The sequence below is a fragment of the Gallinula chloropus genome (genome assembly GCF_964237585.1).
Source record: "Gallinula chloropus genome assembly, chromosome: 19".
Taxonomy (NCBI): Eukaryota; Metazoa; Chordata; class Aves; order Gruiformes; family Rallidae; genus Gallinula; species Gallinula chloropus.
In genome coordinates, this window is record NC_140104.1 from 2790482 (window position 1) to 2806200 (window position 15719).

Here is a 15719-nt window from a genome sequence, read left to right on the forward strand (position 1 = left end):
TTTTCCAACAACAGGACAATACCCTGGGAATTCCAGGCAGAGTCTAGGCCAGCACCTGGTGTTCTGTATGTAACGCTGTATGGTTTTCCTTTAGAATTAATGACAAGCGTAGATGTTTTGTGGAGGTTTTGTTTTCTTGCTCAAAATAAGTATCCATCAGGAGTAAGTTCTTATTGCACATGTGATTTCATAGAATATCTCAATCACATTTTGCCAGAGCCTTGTTGTAAATCAGATGCTGAAACCCTGGGCCACGCAGGTTAAATAGCCCAACGAGGTATGTTGATGTCTGATGTCCTGATGATGTTTTCATTGTAAGAAAACAGGTTCCTCTGCTGCCCCAGCCCAGGGGCTGTAGGGAGCAACTGTGAAAACTGGATGCAGGTTTTCATTCCACTCTGACCTTGTTTCTTTTTCCAGGCCCTGGAAGAAGCCCAGAAAGCCATTCAACAGCTCTTTGGTAAAATTAAGGATATTAAAGACAAGGCTGAAAAATCAGAACAAATGGTGAGCCATGGTTTCTTTCTAGCCTGTGAAAGGGAGAGGGACACACTGACTTCACAGAATCATAGGGGTTGGAAGAGGCCTCAAGAGATCAAGTCCCAACCCCAGACTTCTGCTTCCCTTTCTCATTGAGAAGGGAAGATTTTTGTCTGGTTGGCAATTCCCTGTCAACCATGTGTTGAATCTGTACCTTTGTCCTCGTGTTAGCATGGCTGTAGAGCTGACAATGCTTGTAGTCCCAATGGGAGGAGATTGTCCTCCTTATCTCCTTAAAATTCCATTGCTGTGGCTTTATATTTAACCAGACTCTTGGTTTTTTCCCATTTGTTCACTAGGTTAAGGAAATCACACGGGATATCAAGCAGCTAGATCATGCCAAGCGTCATCTAACCACCTCCATCACCACCCTCAATCACCTGCACATGCTGGCTGGGGGGGTGGATTCACTGGAGTGAGTATCTGAATTTTTACTGGTGTTTTGACACCACTGTTGAGATCCTGGGTTTGGTGGGATGCTCTGGATAGGTCGGTAACAGCCACTTGTTTTCCTGGAGAGAAGTTTGCTTAATAGTTTGCAGTCTGCGGGTTTTTTTGCTGGCAGATGCTTTCTGTGCTGCTCTGAGTGACCTGCAACCTGTGGTGCTGTATTTAAGGGTTTGCAGAATCAATTGCTTGAATTGCTGTGTTGATCCTTGGTGACAAGGAATGAGTCTGGCTTCATTATTAAGACAGCCTGTGCTGTTCAGTATCCTCATTTGGGATGTGCTCTTCTGGAATTTGGGGGGATTTTTATCAGTCTCATATCTTAAACTGGCACAAGATCTCTTTTTATCTCTTTCTTTTTGGAAAGCTCTACTGTAGTTCTGAGACTGAGTCCAGAGAAGCCTTACAGCTTGTACAGTGTGTGAAGTGGGGTTTGATGGTTCTGATGATCCTTTGGGGGTGTTTTAGTGTGCAGGAGGAACACGCAGGCTGGGGAAATTCACATTTTACACGTTGCATCTGTGAAGTTGGGAGGCCCAGGCACAGCCTGTTCTTGGATTGTAGAAAATTCTGCACGAACACTGGGCTAAGTGTTCAGAATTCAAATTCACTGAGGCTGCTCTCCCCATCGGAATGATCCTGAAGGATGAAATACAAATAAATAAACTTGATTTTTTGCTTTTCCCCCCCTGTCAGTTCCCTGTGAAAGTTATTAACAGCAAAGTCAAGGCTAATAGCTTTTCAGCATAATGATTCCCCTCCCTGTGAAGCTTTAACTCGCACTTTGTGTGTGATGACAAATGGCTTAACTCAGGTCATTATAGTGGAATAACATTTACAGCCTCCGGCCCCACGCTGGGAAGCGGATGCATTCGGTAGTTTACACGTTCTTTGCCAAGCGTTGCTTTTGACATTTATGGGGTTTGAAGCATTGTTAGATGTGTGCTGCCTTGGTTTATTTTAGCATCAGTTAAGTGAAATTTTAATGCTGCCTTGGAATCTTAATGAAGAGTTGTGTATTTTAGAAAAAGAAATGTCAATAGGGACCAGGCATGACCCAGTGGGGATGAGATGACCTGGGGAATTACCACCCAGGATTTTCTTTGAACCTGCCTTTGTAAATCTTTTCATTTCCTCTACAGGGCTATGACCAGGAGGAGACAATATGGAGAAGTTGCCAACCTACTCCAAGGTGTTGTGAATGTGTTAGAGCACTTCAACAAATACATGGGGATTCCTCAGATTCGACAGCTTTCTGAAAGGTAAAATGGTCAAGTCCTCAGCACTTGTGTGCCTGCTGGGAAGGGAGATTAGAAAATGCATTAGGCAGGAGTTGGTTTCTCAAGGATGTGAAGGCTGGACGTGGTCCTTTGAGATTCTTTCTGGCCAAAACAAACAGGTTAAAATTGGACATGGTTTGCTCAGCTCTTGAGCAGCCTATTTGTTAAGTACCAGGAATTAGTAGGGATGTAATTCATGAATGATCTGTGTTCTCATTGACTGGCTTTTCATTTACTTACCTGGAGCAACGTGTAGACGTGCAAATTTGTTTTATGTGATCTTCGCGTGTGGGTGTTTGTGGTGAACCCCAGGGTGATGCTTCCTCCTGCCTTCTTAACCTCAGGGAGCCTGGCAGGAAGCAGAAATAGATGTATTAACATAAGGGTGCTTGGGGCCCCTTTCTGCCCAGCCACCGCCCGGGAATTGCTGTCAGACTGCGCCGTCGCCCAAGGGTTTAGGCAGGCAGGGTTTCTTTTTGTGCATGTGCCAAACTCCCTTATTCTGAGCACCTCCAGTTTCTTCTGCCAAAACCTGCTTTCCCATTGCCCAACGCTGCTGAGATTTGAGGCTTACACAGCAGATCATCCCAAAAAGGCATGTAGAACATAGAGCTGCTCTCCACGTTTGTGCTGACCTTGATTTGCTGACGTGGACTTGCTCGTTTAACTTTGGTGAGTTGTGGTCAGCAGCAAGCACCCACGCTTCTCAGCAGTAGCAGGTGAAGGCTCAGCGGTGAGCAAGCCACCAGATCTCATAGGTTCTTGGCTTAATTTGAGATGTGACAGCTGGGGAAGAGAGCAGGAACCTCCCTGTTCCAGGGGCCACTGCTGTCCCTGGCCAAAACCTTTCCAGCTGGCTTTATTTCTCTCACATCACACGTACACTGTTTGCTTAACAGCCTCTAGTAGTGCTGAGCTCAGCTCAGAGGTGAAAACAACCTCTTAACATTAGGGGTGAACCTTTCTAATGACACAAACACCTGATAGTGTTCATTTTCAGTGTGAAAATTGCAAATCCATCACTCCCCTCCCCTTGATGCCTGAGATGACTTTGCTCATTACAGAGGTGCTTGGAGGAGTCTCCCAGGCACAGTAATTAATTTGTTTTGGTGACTCCCTTTGCTAAGACAGCAGCTGGCTGCCTGTGCTGTTCAGTGATGGAAACAGTGTTTGAATGATTTGTTTGTAATATTTTCATGTAAATCTGTTGGACTTTCTTTATGATATAGATACCTCTTCCAGGAAACCCAGATGGAATCCATGAAATGGAGCAAAAGAAAAATCCAGCCTAAATCTGAGGGAGAGAAGGGGCCTTGTTTGAGCAAAGCATTTGACCATGAGCATTTGCTTAAATGAACATGAGCATCAAGGAAATATAAACATATGTCAATGCTTTTCTGAATTTAGGCTGTTGTCTCTTCCAACCTCGTGCTCAGAAAGATAGCTTGGCTCATTTTCTTCCAGAATGGTAATGCCCTTGGGCAAAAACCTGCTGTCATTGGCCATTTTAAGGCCAAATAGAACTTAAGCCTTGGTCCAAAATTCTGGCTGGTTTTCCCTTTCTGATGGATGATGATTTAATACTTTTGTAGCTGCTGATAATTACAGAAAACAATTCATGCTGCTGCTAAAAGGCACGGTGGTTTCGAGTCACGCCAAAGAGACTGGCAAGGACATGGAGGAAAACTTTTGTTTTATTCTCCCTTCAAGATAAGGATCTGAAAAGCTCAAGAAAGTCTGTTCCTCCTATTTTTAGAATTGCCTCGGCAGGGTTTTCCTTCCAGTGTTTACACAGGGAGAGTCGCACCATCTGGTAGCGATAGAAGCAGCTGCTTGTGGGGTGAGAGGAGAGCTGCACCCAGGCTGTTCCTGGGATCGCTTTCCTGCTTTGACATCCAGGCAGTAAATTACTATGGGGTGATCTACAGCGTGGTGGTACCTGCTCTGGAGTTGGACTTCATCTGTACATAGCAGGGACCAATTTAGAGTTGACTCTTCTTTCTCTTTAGTTGGAAATACTTTTGTGATTCAGGAAGCATCAAGGGGAGTTTGCCTGGCTTCTCGCAGTGCTGTGAAACTGCTGGGGGTTGCTGCCTCATGAATTTGGTTTAATGGTACAGGTGAAGCCTCCTTGGGTGTTTGCAAAGGCAAGAAGTGCTTTAATAGATGCTGGCATGGAGCTGTGACAGTAACCAAAGTCTATTATATACAATAAGTCTATTATATGCGCTGCTAAACGAGCAGATTCTGTTGCTTTCTTTATTAAAGAGCCTTTTTCCCTTGGTGTGAATGGAATAAAGCCAAATATGAATGGGAAACCATGGGAAGGAAAAGTGCCCGCTCGGTGGGGTTGGCTGTGCTCTTTGTCCTGGGGTGTTCAATTTAGATTCCTGCTCCCAGATGCTGTGAAAACTCAACGCTGTGTTTTTGATGTTGCTTTCCACCTGTTCTGTCCCCTTGAAAACAACCAAACAGAACCCCACTGTAAATATTCATTGGGAACCTGGACTGACCTCTCAATCAGTTGGCTTCTTGTGCTGGTCCTGTTGGGTATTGATGTAAAAAGGTCATAATTTGCATCCAAACATAACTCTGTGCCTAAACCAACAACTTACCCGGGGCGATGGAAGTTGTTTGTTGTAGTAAATGGGGAATGGTTTGTTATCTCTCAATCCTCTTCTGTTTTCTGTCTGTGGAGGGAACAAACAATCAGCAGGCACAAACCCACCCATGAAAGTGGTTAGCAAAGCCCAGCAGATAGTGGAAAAAAGCCTGGAAAGTATTTAAGAGGAAGGTGATTATAAGTTTGCCTTAGAAAAACAGGCTAGCTCAGCCTCTTTCTGTCTCAGTAAGCTGAGGCATCGTTTAAGATTTCTGGTAGCTTTGGCTAAAGGAATTGTGGTTTCTAGTAATTTAATGTCATCTGAAACATAACAGTGGGTTTTCTTGGTTTTATTTTTTTTTAAGGTGGGGGAAATGCTGAACAAAAGGCACTAATAAAAGTCAGAGAAACAATAATCACTAATACTTGGGTAACCAAAGCTTCTGGCACATGTGAGCAACCCCAGGAAAAGACAGTTCCCTGCTGTGGTGAGCCAGGATGGCTGCTGGGATTCTCAGCATGCTGCCGGGGTGGGAATCAGCTCAGGGAAAGATATCCTTATCAAACAGACCTGGGAAGAGGTCCCAAAGCTGTCACCAGCTGAGAGCACCTGGGCTTGCTGAGCCTTGGTGGGCAATTCACTCTCCTACACGTGCAGAAACGTCCTTCAGCAGGGAACGCTGGAGCAGCCAGCCACTGTGGCCAGGCTTTCACCCACATGGTTTGGGGTTTTTTTCCCATGGTATGAAGATTTTTGTGAATTACTGAAAGGCTCCCAGCTTTGCCTGGGGACAGGAGTCTCTGGTGGCTGATGCCAGTGCCTTGCTGGGTCCTCTGCCTACGGGAATGGCTCTGTGGAGAGATGGCAGAGAGGTTTTCATGTTTCTGGGGGGAAAAGTAATTGAGTGTGTGTGTGCTTAGGTAAGGAGGGGTACTTACTGGTAGGGCAGTGAGGCTGTTGCTCACAGGTAACTAAACCTTTGGCTCCTGCAAGGGCTCTGGCCTACTCCTGTCTTACAAAATACAAAGAAAAAAAGGCTAGAACTCATTTCCCTTGTTTGCTTTTGAGAGATTTTTAAGCACAACAGATTTTTGTCTTTTTTCCTAAAAATACTTTTAACATCCCAGCTCAGCAAAGACATTCCTGCAGGTTCCTTAATTTAAGGGTATGAGAATCCCCATTAAGACTACCCTTAAGTACTTTTCTGAATCGGAGCCTAAACCAACAGAAGCCTGTGGATGGAGCTTTTAACTGCTTGACAGTGCCTCTTTTAAATTTGTGGAGTATTTGGGAATCTGGCTGCTGCTCCCTCCAGTGCTGCCTCTCTGCTTGCACTGCAGCTGTTGGCAGATGGAAAGGTCCCTGCAACCCACTGTAAGGAAAGTAGTACCACCACAGCTACTACTTCAGGTTGCTGAAACAAATCCATTTCATTTCTGTGGCTCCTAATACTAAAGACTTCTTGTTTCTTGATTATTTAAAAGCTAATTTTTTTTCAATCCATGTTTAGTGCCTTTTCTCCCCCCCCCCTTTTTTTTTCCTTAAGGATTAAAGGCTTTGCTTCTGTGATGCTTTCTCATGAGTTACTAGTGCCAACTTGTGCAGTTTAAGCAGGATTATACCTGTAGTTGTTGCTGCTTGGCTGGGTTCCTCCACCCTGCTTAAGTTTCCCACTCCTATTTCAATGTATCAGTGAATCCTTTTGGGTTTACAGATCGGAAGGTGTTTGCTGGGGTTCTGTACCTGCAAGGGAGTTTCCTCAGGTTTCTGTGAAGCAGAGAGCTTAAGTGAGAATTAAGTTTGACATTGCAGGCAGGAAGCTTTCCCAGCAAAATCTCCCTAAGTAAATCCTGGATAAGGCTGGTCACACATATACTTAAATCACAGATATAAACCATTGCTTCTGTGGGTCTAGAATTCCCAGCATTTGGCACCATGAAGAATCCAGCCTGTTCTCCAGCACCATCAGGTCATCCTGTAGTGTTTGGCTCCTAATGGACCTCAAATGGGATGGTTAAAGCAGCAGATCATTCCTCCATGAGACTGAGGAGTTTTAAACAACCAAAAAAAGCCCCAACCCCAAACCCAACAATGCATATTCTTCTCCCTGTGGTCTGAACAAACATTTTTAGAGAAGTAAATGCAGCCATTCTTTCTAACCTATCAACTGCAGTGGAAAAATCTGCTGCTTTGAATGATCAGTTTAGACCTTAAAGCGTTTCCAGTATCATAAAAAGCGACGGAAGAATTCAAGGGCTGCAGAGGGGTCTGAGTGCCTGACTGTTTGCTTTGGCTCTTTCTAGGGCGTGTAGGCATTTCCCTAGAAGTATCAATTGAGCTGGTATTGACTTTTATTTCTGGAAATTGGGAGCTTTATTCTCTCAGCTAAATAAAGAGCAAGATTGTGGTTTGTTCAAACTTTGTTTTCACTGCTTTCATACCTTTGCTCTTTCGTGCTTCTTAAGATGTGGAGGATTTGTAGGACAAAACAAGCCAACAGTATTGGTGTGGATGTGTTCAAAAGTAGGTCGGTGTCCCTGGAACTGTGGAAGGTTCATGATGAGGATGAGACACTGTGAAGGTCTTTTTTGGGTTGGAAACATACTTATGTTGAAATGTGCTCAGCACATGTGAATGTAAAGATAAATTGATCGCTCTGGCATTAAAGAAATAGTGCTGGCTGATTGTTTTGGTTGATTAACTGGCCCTTACTGAAACACTGAAGTGCAGCAGGGCAGGAGCAGCTAGGATGTGTTGAGAATCTCAGATCGATGTGGCAGAGCTGGAGTTGCCATCCTGGTGTCATTCAGGGAACAGACACTCTCCCAGTTTTGCCATACACACCTTCCTATCATGGATCTTTTTCTCTAACCTGCTTTTTTTTGTCCCTTCAAAACCTTCATGTAGCTGTTAGCACTTCAGTCTGCTTTGTAGCAATGTTTGCAGAAAACAAGCCAAGTTGCTTTACCACCACCAAGGTTCTTGTTTCTTCTCTCTTCTTCAGGGTGAAGGCAGCACAGAATGAGTTGGGGCAGCAGATCCTCGCTGACTTTGAGGAAGCTTTTCCTTCTCAAGGTACAAAGGTAAAGTTCTCACTTCCCCTCTTCCTCCCATGTAAAACCCTTGCTGAAAACTATCTGAATATAATTGTCATCAGCTTTTGTCTCATTCTACTTTATAATTAATTATCTCTCTGTTTCAGGAGTTACTTTAGAAAGCAAATGAGTCTCCCAGGCTTTAGGCTGCTAGGAATATTTCTCAGTGTTTCTATCTAGTGAGTAAGGCAGAAATAACAGCCTTCCTCTGTCATGCCACGTACATGTGTTGCTGTGAGGTCTGCAAGTCAGTCCAGGAATGCCCTGAGCAGTTCTCCTGTGGCCCTACAGACCAGAGCAGGGTTCCCTCAGCATCTCATCCGGGTTACTGGTTCTTCTGGGCACACAGAAGGTTCACATTGTGTTCAGAGAAAGCCAAGCACAGGCTGGCTGTTATGTGCTGTTTACTCAGCAAATCTGAGCTAGGGCTAAGGAACAAATGTGCTTCCTCAAAATTATGCATCCAAATGTTTGCAAACAGGAGGGTCAAATTGAATTTATTTCAAAGAACACCCCAGCTCTGTCTTCCAGTGTCCCAGCTATGCTGGTTTCTTCATAAACCAGCAAGTACAGAAATGGGAAGACTGCTTGGAACAGATCCTTGATGAGGGGCAGATCTCTGCCTATGTGATGTAGCTTAGAAACAGGATGTGTTTTAAAAATGCCTCTAAATTTTCTGTCTCCTCCATTAACATCACAGTGTGCCAGCACAGGCCAGCAGATGCTACATTAGGTGTTGCAAGTTAATCATCTCCAGAGAGCTTTTTTCCCCACATTAGTTTGGCTGTGAAGTTGTGCTTGTCCCACTGCTTCACATAGAGTATCAAGGCTAATGAAAGGCTGTACAGGAGGGATGGGACAATGGGTCTTTCTGTAGCTGGAGCTGCCTGCTCCCTGCAGTGAGGAGCTTTCTGGCTGTTGAGCTATGGAACAACCATGCAGCCAGTGAAATGGAGTTTGGTTTTCATCCAACAGAAGATAGATACCCAAGTGATAATAAAAAGTAGCAGCAGAAGCATCAAAAAGAGAAGAATAATGGGAAAGGATAGAACCAGGATGGCCTGGATGCAGTACAACTTACAGTCACCCCTTCAGCTATTTAACCTTCAGTCGTTTGTTCCTGTTTATTTTGACAGAGGCCTGGTGGGCCCAGCAATGTCCTACGTGATGCGTGTCTGGTCGCCAACGTCCTGGATCCCAGAATCAAACAGGAAATCATCAAGAAATTCATTAAACAACACCTCTCAGAGTATCTGGTCCTTTTCCAAGAAAACCAAGACGTAAGGAAAGCTTAGCAAGCTACGTTTGGATTTCACATTTTTCTTTGCTGGCGTTCACAAAGTTCACATTTCCACAGGTTCCTGGGGTGGGAAGTGTTTCTAACCTGAGGGAAGTGGTGGCTGTGGGTGTGGTATGTACTGGCTGATGAGTTAGGATGACTTCCTCCCACCTTAGACCTCAGTTTCATAGATCAGCATTGGAAATGTTTTCCCCTCCTATTGTAAATATATAAATCACAGAATCATAGGGGTTGGAAGGGAACTTGAGAGCCCATCGGGTCCAACCCCCCTGCCAAAGCAGCTCCCCAGCTCATATTGCACAGGGTAGCATCCAGACAGGGGTGGAATATCTCCAGAGATGGAGACTCCACAACCTCCCTGGGCAACCTGTCCCAGGGCTCTTGTCACCCTCACTGGATAAAAGTTCTTCCTATGCTGCAACTTGCAGCCATTGCCCCTTGTCCTGTCTCCACAGACCACTGAAAAGGGGCTGTCCATTCCCCCCTGCATCCCATACATAAGATATTTATAAACATTAATAAGGTCTGCCCTTAGTCTTCTTTCCTCCAGGCTGAACAGCCCCAGATCACTCACCCTTTCCCCATAGGGGAGATGCTCCTGGCCCTTAATCATCTTCGTAGCCTCCTCGGGACACTTTCCAGGACATTCCACTGTCTTTTTTATCCCAGGGAGCCCAGAACTGGACACAACACTCCAGGTGGGGCCTGACCAGGGCAGAGTAAAGCTTGATATGCTTTCTGCCCTGTAAAGGCTTGAAAAATTAAACTCTGAAAATTGAAAACCTCAGAAAATTAAAAACCACCAACAAAAATACCCACCAAACGCAGAAAAAAACCCCCAAAAAGTCTAAAGAATAGGGAGGGAGGAGTTTCCAGGAAGTGATTAATCTGTGTAGCTAATTCTTAAACTTCCTGTCCTGATGTGAAAAGCTTTTCAAACAATTTGCTCTCATCATCTTGAATTGGGGGAAAATATAAATATAAATTGGTATCAAAATGTATTTTAACAATTTAGAAATTTTGACAAGGGGCCAAAGGAGAAAGAGACCAAAAAGCTTTGTTTAAACCAGTATATTTCCATCAGCATTTTATGATTACTCTCTCTGCTTTTTGGCTAGAAAACACTAATGTTGGGGGGGGGAAAAACCTGAGCCTGGTCTTACAGAATATCCCACAGTCTCTAGAGTGTGAAAACTAGTAGAATGTGAGAATCCAGGAATTCCTGCCTTCTCATCCCACCGTTGTCTTTAACCTCTCTGTCTGTAAAACAGAGAGGGTGGGATCGGATGAGTTATTACCGAATTGAGTTTTCAGTAGTACCTACATGATTTAGGAGTGCTGTTATCCTCGTTTTCAACAGCACTTGCTCTTTTAATTTGCACAAGGCAGAGCTTTCAGTCTGGCATGTGCTCAAGCACTTTGAAGAATGACTGCGAGCATTGGAAGCGTTATTAATAACCATCAGATTAGCTGTGATCGATAGCCCCGGCTCCTCTGCGAAACCGGTGGCGTGGGGTAGCGGTTTAGCAGCTGCTGCTCTTAAAGATGATGTTCTCCATCTTGTTCAGGTGGCCTGGCTGGATAAGATCGACAGGCGTTACGCTTGGATAAAGCGTCAGCTGCTGGACTATGAGGAGAAGTACGGGCGCATGTTCCCCCAGGAGTGGTGCATGACGGAGCGCATCGCGGTGGAGTTCTGCCACGTCACCAGGTGAGTCTGCTGGGGAGGTCATTGTGAGCTCCCCAAAGAGATGCCTTATAAAATGAAAGGTTGGTTTGTCTGTTGTCAAATGGATCATCTTGTCTGTAGGACTGTAAAGGCACAGGCTTCAGATAGTGGTGTAGAATTGTCCGTGGTTAAATGAGGAGTGTGAGCCCCAAGGAATGCTACTAAAACTGGAGTTGGGAGAGTGAGATGATGTGGAAATTGAGTTCCAGTGTAAGAGAGGTAAAAATCAGCAATGTTGGAGGCCAAGTGAAGCAGCGTGAGCTGTGGTGTAGCTGCCTCAGGCCATGCTTTTTGCCAACTGGGGATGGGGGGGCCAGAGGAAGGTGCCAGTTTGAGTCCCAGTAACACCATTGCCTTTGTTCTGGGAATCCAGTCAGACACTGAGGTTTGATACTGTGGGCTTTCCTGGCCGCAGTGGTGCGCTGAGTGTTAGGAGATGGGGTCCTGTTACCCACAGGGCTCTAAACAGCTGTGGTTGTGTTTGAAACATGATCTGTAAAGCAGGTTTATGTTAGAGAGGGTCTTAGGAATTAGCTTGAATTCTGTGATGAAAGCATCTGTAGGGAATAGGCTGAATGACAGTCTTTGGTTTCAGGTCTTTATAGAAACCCACATTTGTTTTCTTCTCTTTCCCCTCCTCTCTCTTTCAGGACAGAGCTGGCCAAGATAATGCGCACAAGAGCGAAGGAGATCGAGGTGAAATTGCTCTTGTTTGCAATTCAGAGGACAACCAATTTTGAAGGACTTATGGCTAAACGCTTCTCAGGTTGCACTCTAGCTGATGGGACAGTGGTAAGGGGATTTCTAAAGAGCAACCCTTTAGTCCACAGCTGCTTGGGGAGAAAAAGCCCTCCTTGTGCACAGCTATGGTCACGGCCTTGTGCTAGCAGGGTTGAGTGCTCAGTGTGACCATGCTTACTGGGTTGTAATGGGAAAGGTGGTTTCTCATCTTGTGGAGTGTGGTAGAGAACATGGCAGAGGGTTCACAAGAAGGAATCAACACTGGTTGTGTACTTCTTTGGTTCTCCTGGGCCCTGTGCTGTTTGCAGCTGAAGCCACATTGCTGTGGAGAACCACAGAGTAATTACAGCGTGGTGACTGCGTTATGGTGTTTGCTGTCTGTGTATTGATGACACATTATAGCTTAAGTCCCCTCTTCTCTTTGTTACTGGTTACCAAGCATTTAACCTCATGGTACCAACTTCCAACCCCGCACTGTCTGTCAGGTTAGTCTTACTTGCAGGACCATTAGTAGCTTCTACTCCTCAGTGTCTCATATGGTAGATTGTAAAGCCAGAGCCAAGAGAAACAGCTCAGTGAACATCTCTGGGGTCATCTCTCTGCTTTTTCTGCCTGAAATCTCAGCTGAGAGCTCTGCCAACCTGGGGTCGCGGGAGCACAGAGTCCACGTGTGGCTCAGAAGCCACTGGTTTGGGGTTGGCTTCTCTGTTCAGCTGGTGTCTTGAAGCTTGCTTAGATGCAATAATTCAGCCTACAAGGCAAGCCTGCTGGACCTGTTTGTAATTTGCTGTGGAGCAGTAAGTGCTGCTAATTAAAACGGGAAGCCCTGTAAGGTTTTCCTCCTGGCTGAATTTAGATCTCTCAAGAATATGGCTTTATTTTTTCTGACAAATTTTATGTGAAATTTGCAGTTTTTAATTAAATTGGCTTCACTGGGTTGTTTTCCCTTTGGAGAAGGTAGGCACAGAAGCTGTTAGAGCAGGAAAACAGAGGGGGAAGGTGTGGCTTGAAGTAAAAGAAAATCCTCTCTGTGCCCCTTCCTGAGCTGCCTAGAGGCTCTGACCCTCTGGATGTCGTCATCTGACCTGTTTTATACACAAAATGAAGGTTGTAATTAGAAGTGTCTGTCTGGTGAGTGCATGGTGGGGACAAGCAGTCTGGTGGGAGCAGTAATGGGGGATTTACTGCAGCAGCAGAGTCTTGGGTCCTGTTTTGGGTCCTGCCCGGTGCAGACCACACACTTTGGAGCATGTGCTTTGAGAGAGTGGAAATCCAGTCCCTGAAGGGAGCAGAGAAACAGGAGGGGAATCAACTTTTAAAAGGGTAGAAAATGGCAGGACAAGGGGGAATGGATGGAAGCTGAACGAGGGAAGGGGTAGATTAGATATTAGGGGAAAGTTCTTTCCAGAGAGAGTGGTGAGGGGCTGGAACAGGCTGCCCAGAGAGGGGGTGGGTGCCCTGTCCCTGGAGGTGTTCAAGGCCAGGTTGGATGGGGCCCTGGACAACCTTGTGTAGATCCAGGCCTGGAGGTTGGTGGCCCTGCCTGTGGCAGGGAGTTGGAACTGTATGATCCTTGGGGTCTCTTCCAACCCAGACCAGTCTGTGATTCTATGAAATTTGGCGCTAGTGAAAATGCCCCTTGCAGGGATGAGCCAGGCAGAGTGGGTGAGCATGGGTGCAGGAGCAGGAGGCTATAGGAGGGTGCCAGAGTGTCCTGGTGGAGCAATGGAAAGGGAACCAGACTTTTTAGTCCTGTTGTAGGAGGGAGGGTGCTCCAACCTTGATGGAGAGGGACCACCTGGCACTTGGCAGTCACTTCTGGCCTCAGAGAAGACGAACTGCCTGCTGCACAGTGCTTCTAAGGGTTTGGTTAAAGCAGAACATGGGTGCAGTTGTGTGCCAGGGATGCAGTTGTGTGCCTGATGCACTGCTCTCTAAGGAGCTTCCTCTCTTTCAACAGAAAAAGCCAGAAGTGCCACCTCCCTCCACCAACCCGTTTCTGGAGGATGAAACTGGGACAGAGACAGATGAGATTGTGATTGAGAAAGCCGATGTGGACAAAGTAAGTCTTTGAAGTTCTCCACTTGTCAGCGAGGCAGTCTCTGTGTCAGGTTCTCTGGTGGTGCCTAAGCTTTTCCCAGCCCATTGATTTGAAAGGTTTGTTTTCACAGCAATTAATTCAGTGCAGTTTTGATCCCAGCATGACCATGGTTTGCTCTGGCTCACTTCACTGAAACCAAAGCAATCTTTATTTCAGCTCATAGTGCAGAGACGGTCCTGCGATGCGAGAGTGAGCTGGGTTCTGTTCTGGCCCAATGCAGCAACAGCTCAAAAGTATCTACAGGATTTCTGTCCAAGAAGGATCGACTAGCACAATAAGGTTTTCAGATCCCAGAAGAAGCTCCTGCTGCATGCTCTTGCAGTTCATGTTTTGCCTTGTCAGCCAAGCAAACAAAGTCTGGAGTCACCAAGCAACTCATTGAACTTTCAAGTGTCACTTCTTCATTCCAAGTTACATTACCTCTGGGGTTTTTATCTCTAGAGGGCTTTTCATCCTTTATTTCTGCAACAGGCAACACCTAAGCACTTGTAAAAGCTCTGGGTTTCCAAAGCCCTCTGCAAACATTAAGGGAGTGAATAGTAAATGCGATTGTTTTAATTGGCACCAGTATCAAAGCCTGTAAGCCCCATATTTTTTACTCACCAGACAGAAGTTTTCCAAGCCTTTAATTCAGAGTTGCTTGGGGAAGGTGCTACCCTCTGTTCGGCGAGTTTACAGCCTGGTAAACCACCTGTTTGGAGGTGGTACCCTGATGGGTGAGCAGAGCCCTAGGACCTACTCATCTCGGTGCCCCTGGGGAGTTTGTGGGGTGGTGGGTCTCTGCCAGTGCAGTTTGGTGCTCTGCATCCCCTGCCAGGAGCAGGGCAACCCTCAGCTTTCCACCCACAGCACAAGTCCTGAAATTGAATGATTAAGGAAAGTTTTGCTCTTCCCATTAAAACACCACTGGGACAGTTGGTATTGGCCAGACTTTGTGATCTTGAAGGCAGAGATTGGGAACTTGGGGAAACGCCTGTGTGGTGTATTTCTTGTGAAGAGCTTTCCAGTGTCCATAAGGGCTGGGGGCAGACTGGCTGGTGTGCAGTGCTGGGCTGAGAGGACATCCTTGGAGAAGCCAGAAGTTCTAGAAGGCAGCTGGAGACATAAATTGCAAAGCCTTTTTTCTTTTATTTTGCTGTTTGGGGCTGGTTTTAGTGAACATCAGAGTGCCCTGCCCTGGCCAGGAGCAGCTCAGGTGCTTCTGAGGAAGGACTCGCTCTGCTCGCTGTAGGTGGTGAGGCTGGTACGAAGCCATCCATTGAGCTGTCCCTTGACATGCCCTGTGTGGTGGGGCTGCCCCCTCTCTCTGGGGGTGCCTTGTGTTAATGCTCACAACCACACAGTGCCGGGCTCTGCTGCAAGGGTGGCTGCCAAGTGGGAGCCCCATAAGCCCCAGTACTTTGGTTTTCAAAGGGTGGTTACTGCTGGTGTGTTCGTGTCTGAGGTCTCGTCTTCTCCTGTCACTAGTTGAAGAAGAAAAGAGACAGGAAGGGTTGAGGATGAAGAGTTTTGAGTGGTAAAGCTCTTCCAAGACACTAGTCCTGAGAATTCAAACACTTGGGAGTGTAAGAGGGAGCACAGGAGCCAGGGGGGAGGGAATCCATGTTAAAAAAGACCCTCTTTTAGTGATCCTAGCAGTTCGTTTTAATCTGTTTACTTTGGATAGTAATGAAAGGAAACTGGGCCAGCTGCAGACCTCCTTACTGTGACAACAGTAACCTTTTATTATTTCCATCGAACTCAAGGAGGAAATAGCTTAAACATCTGCAGCTTTTGGACAGGACTGTGCCCTCAGAAATACAGCTTCGCTGCTACTGTTAAAAGATTTAGTATTCTCTCCACCAGACATGCTGGGAGCAGTGTGATGCAGAGACACACACACA

General features: G+C 46.0%; 1 protein-coding gene across 1 annotated transcript in view; it reads left to right on the top strand.

The window, feature by feature from the left end:
- The window catches only part of VPS53 (VPS53 subunit of GARP complex), a gene marked incomplete at its 5' end in the record, with an annotated part of 64843 nt that overhangs the window by 16716 nt on the left and 32408 nt on the right, over positions 1-15719 (top strand). The window contains 8 exons of the mRNA XM_084272971.1: positions 421-507; positions 840-955; positions 2130-2249; positions 7875-7953; positions 9102-9245; positions 10834-10976; positions 11645-11786; positions 13696-13797. Of these exons, the coding sequence (XP_084129097.1) occupies positions 421-507; positions 840-955; positions 2130-2249; positions 7875-7953; positions 9102-9245; positions 10834-10976; positions 11645-11786; positions 13696-13797 (933 nt within the window). The remainder of the gene's footprint in view (positions 1-420; positions 508-839; positions 956-2129; positions 2250-7874; positions 7954-9101; positions 9246-10833; positions 10977-11644; positions 11787-13695; positions 13798-15719) is intronic.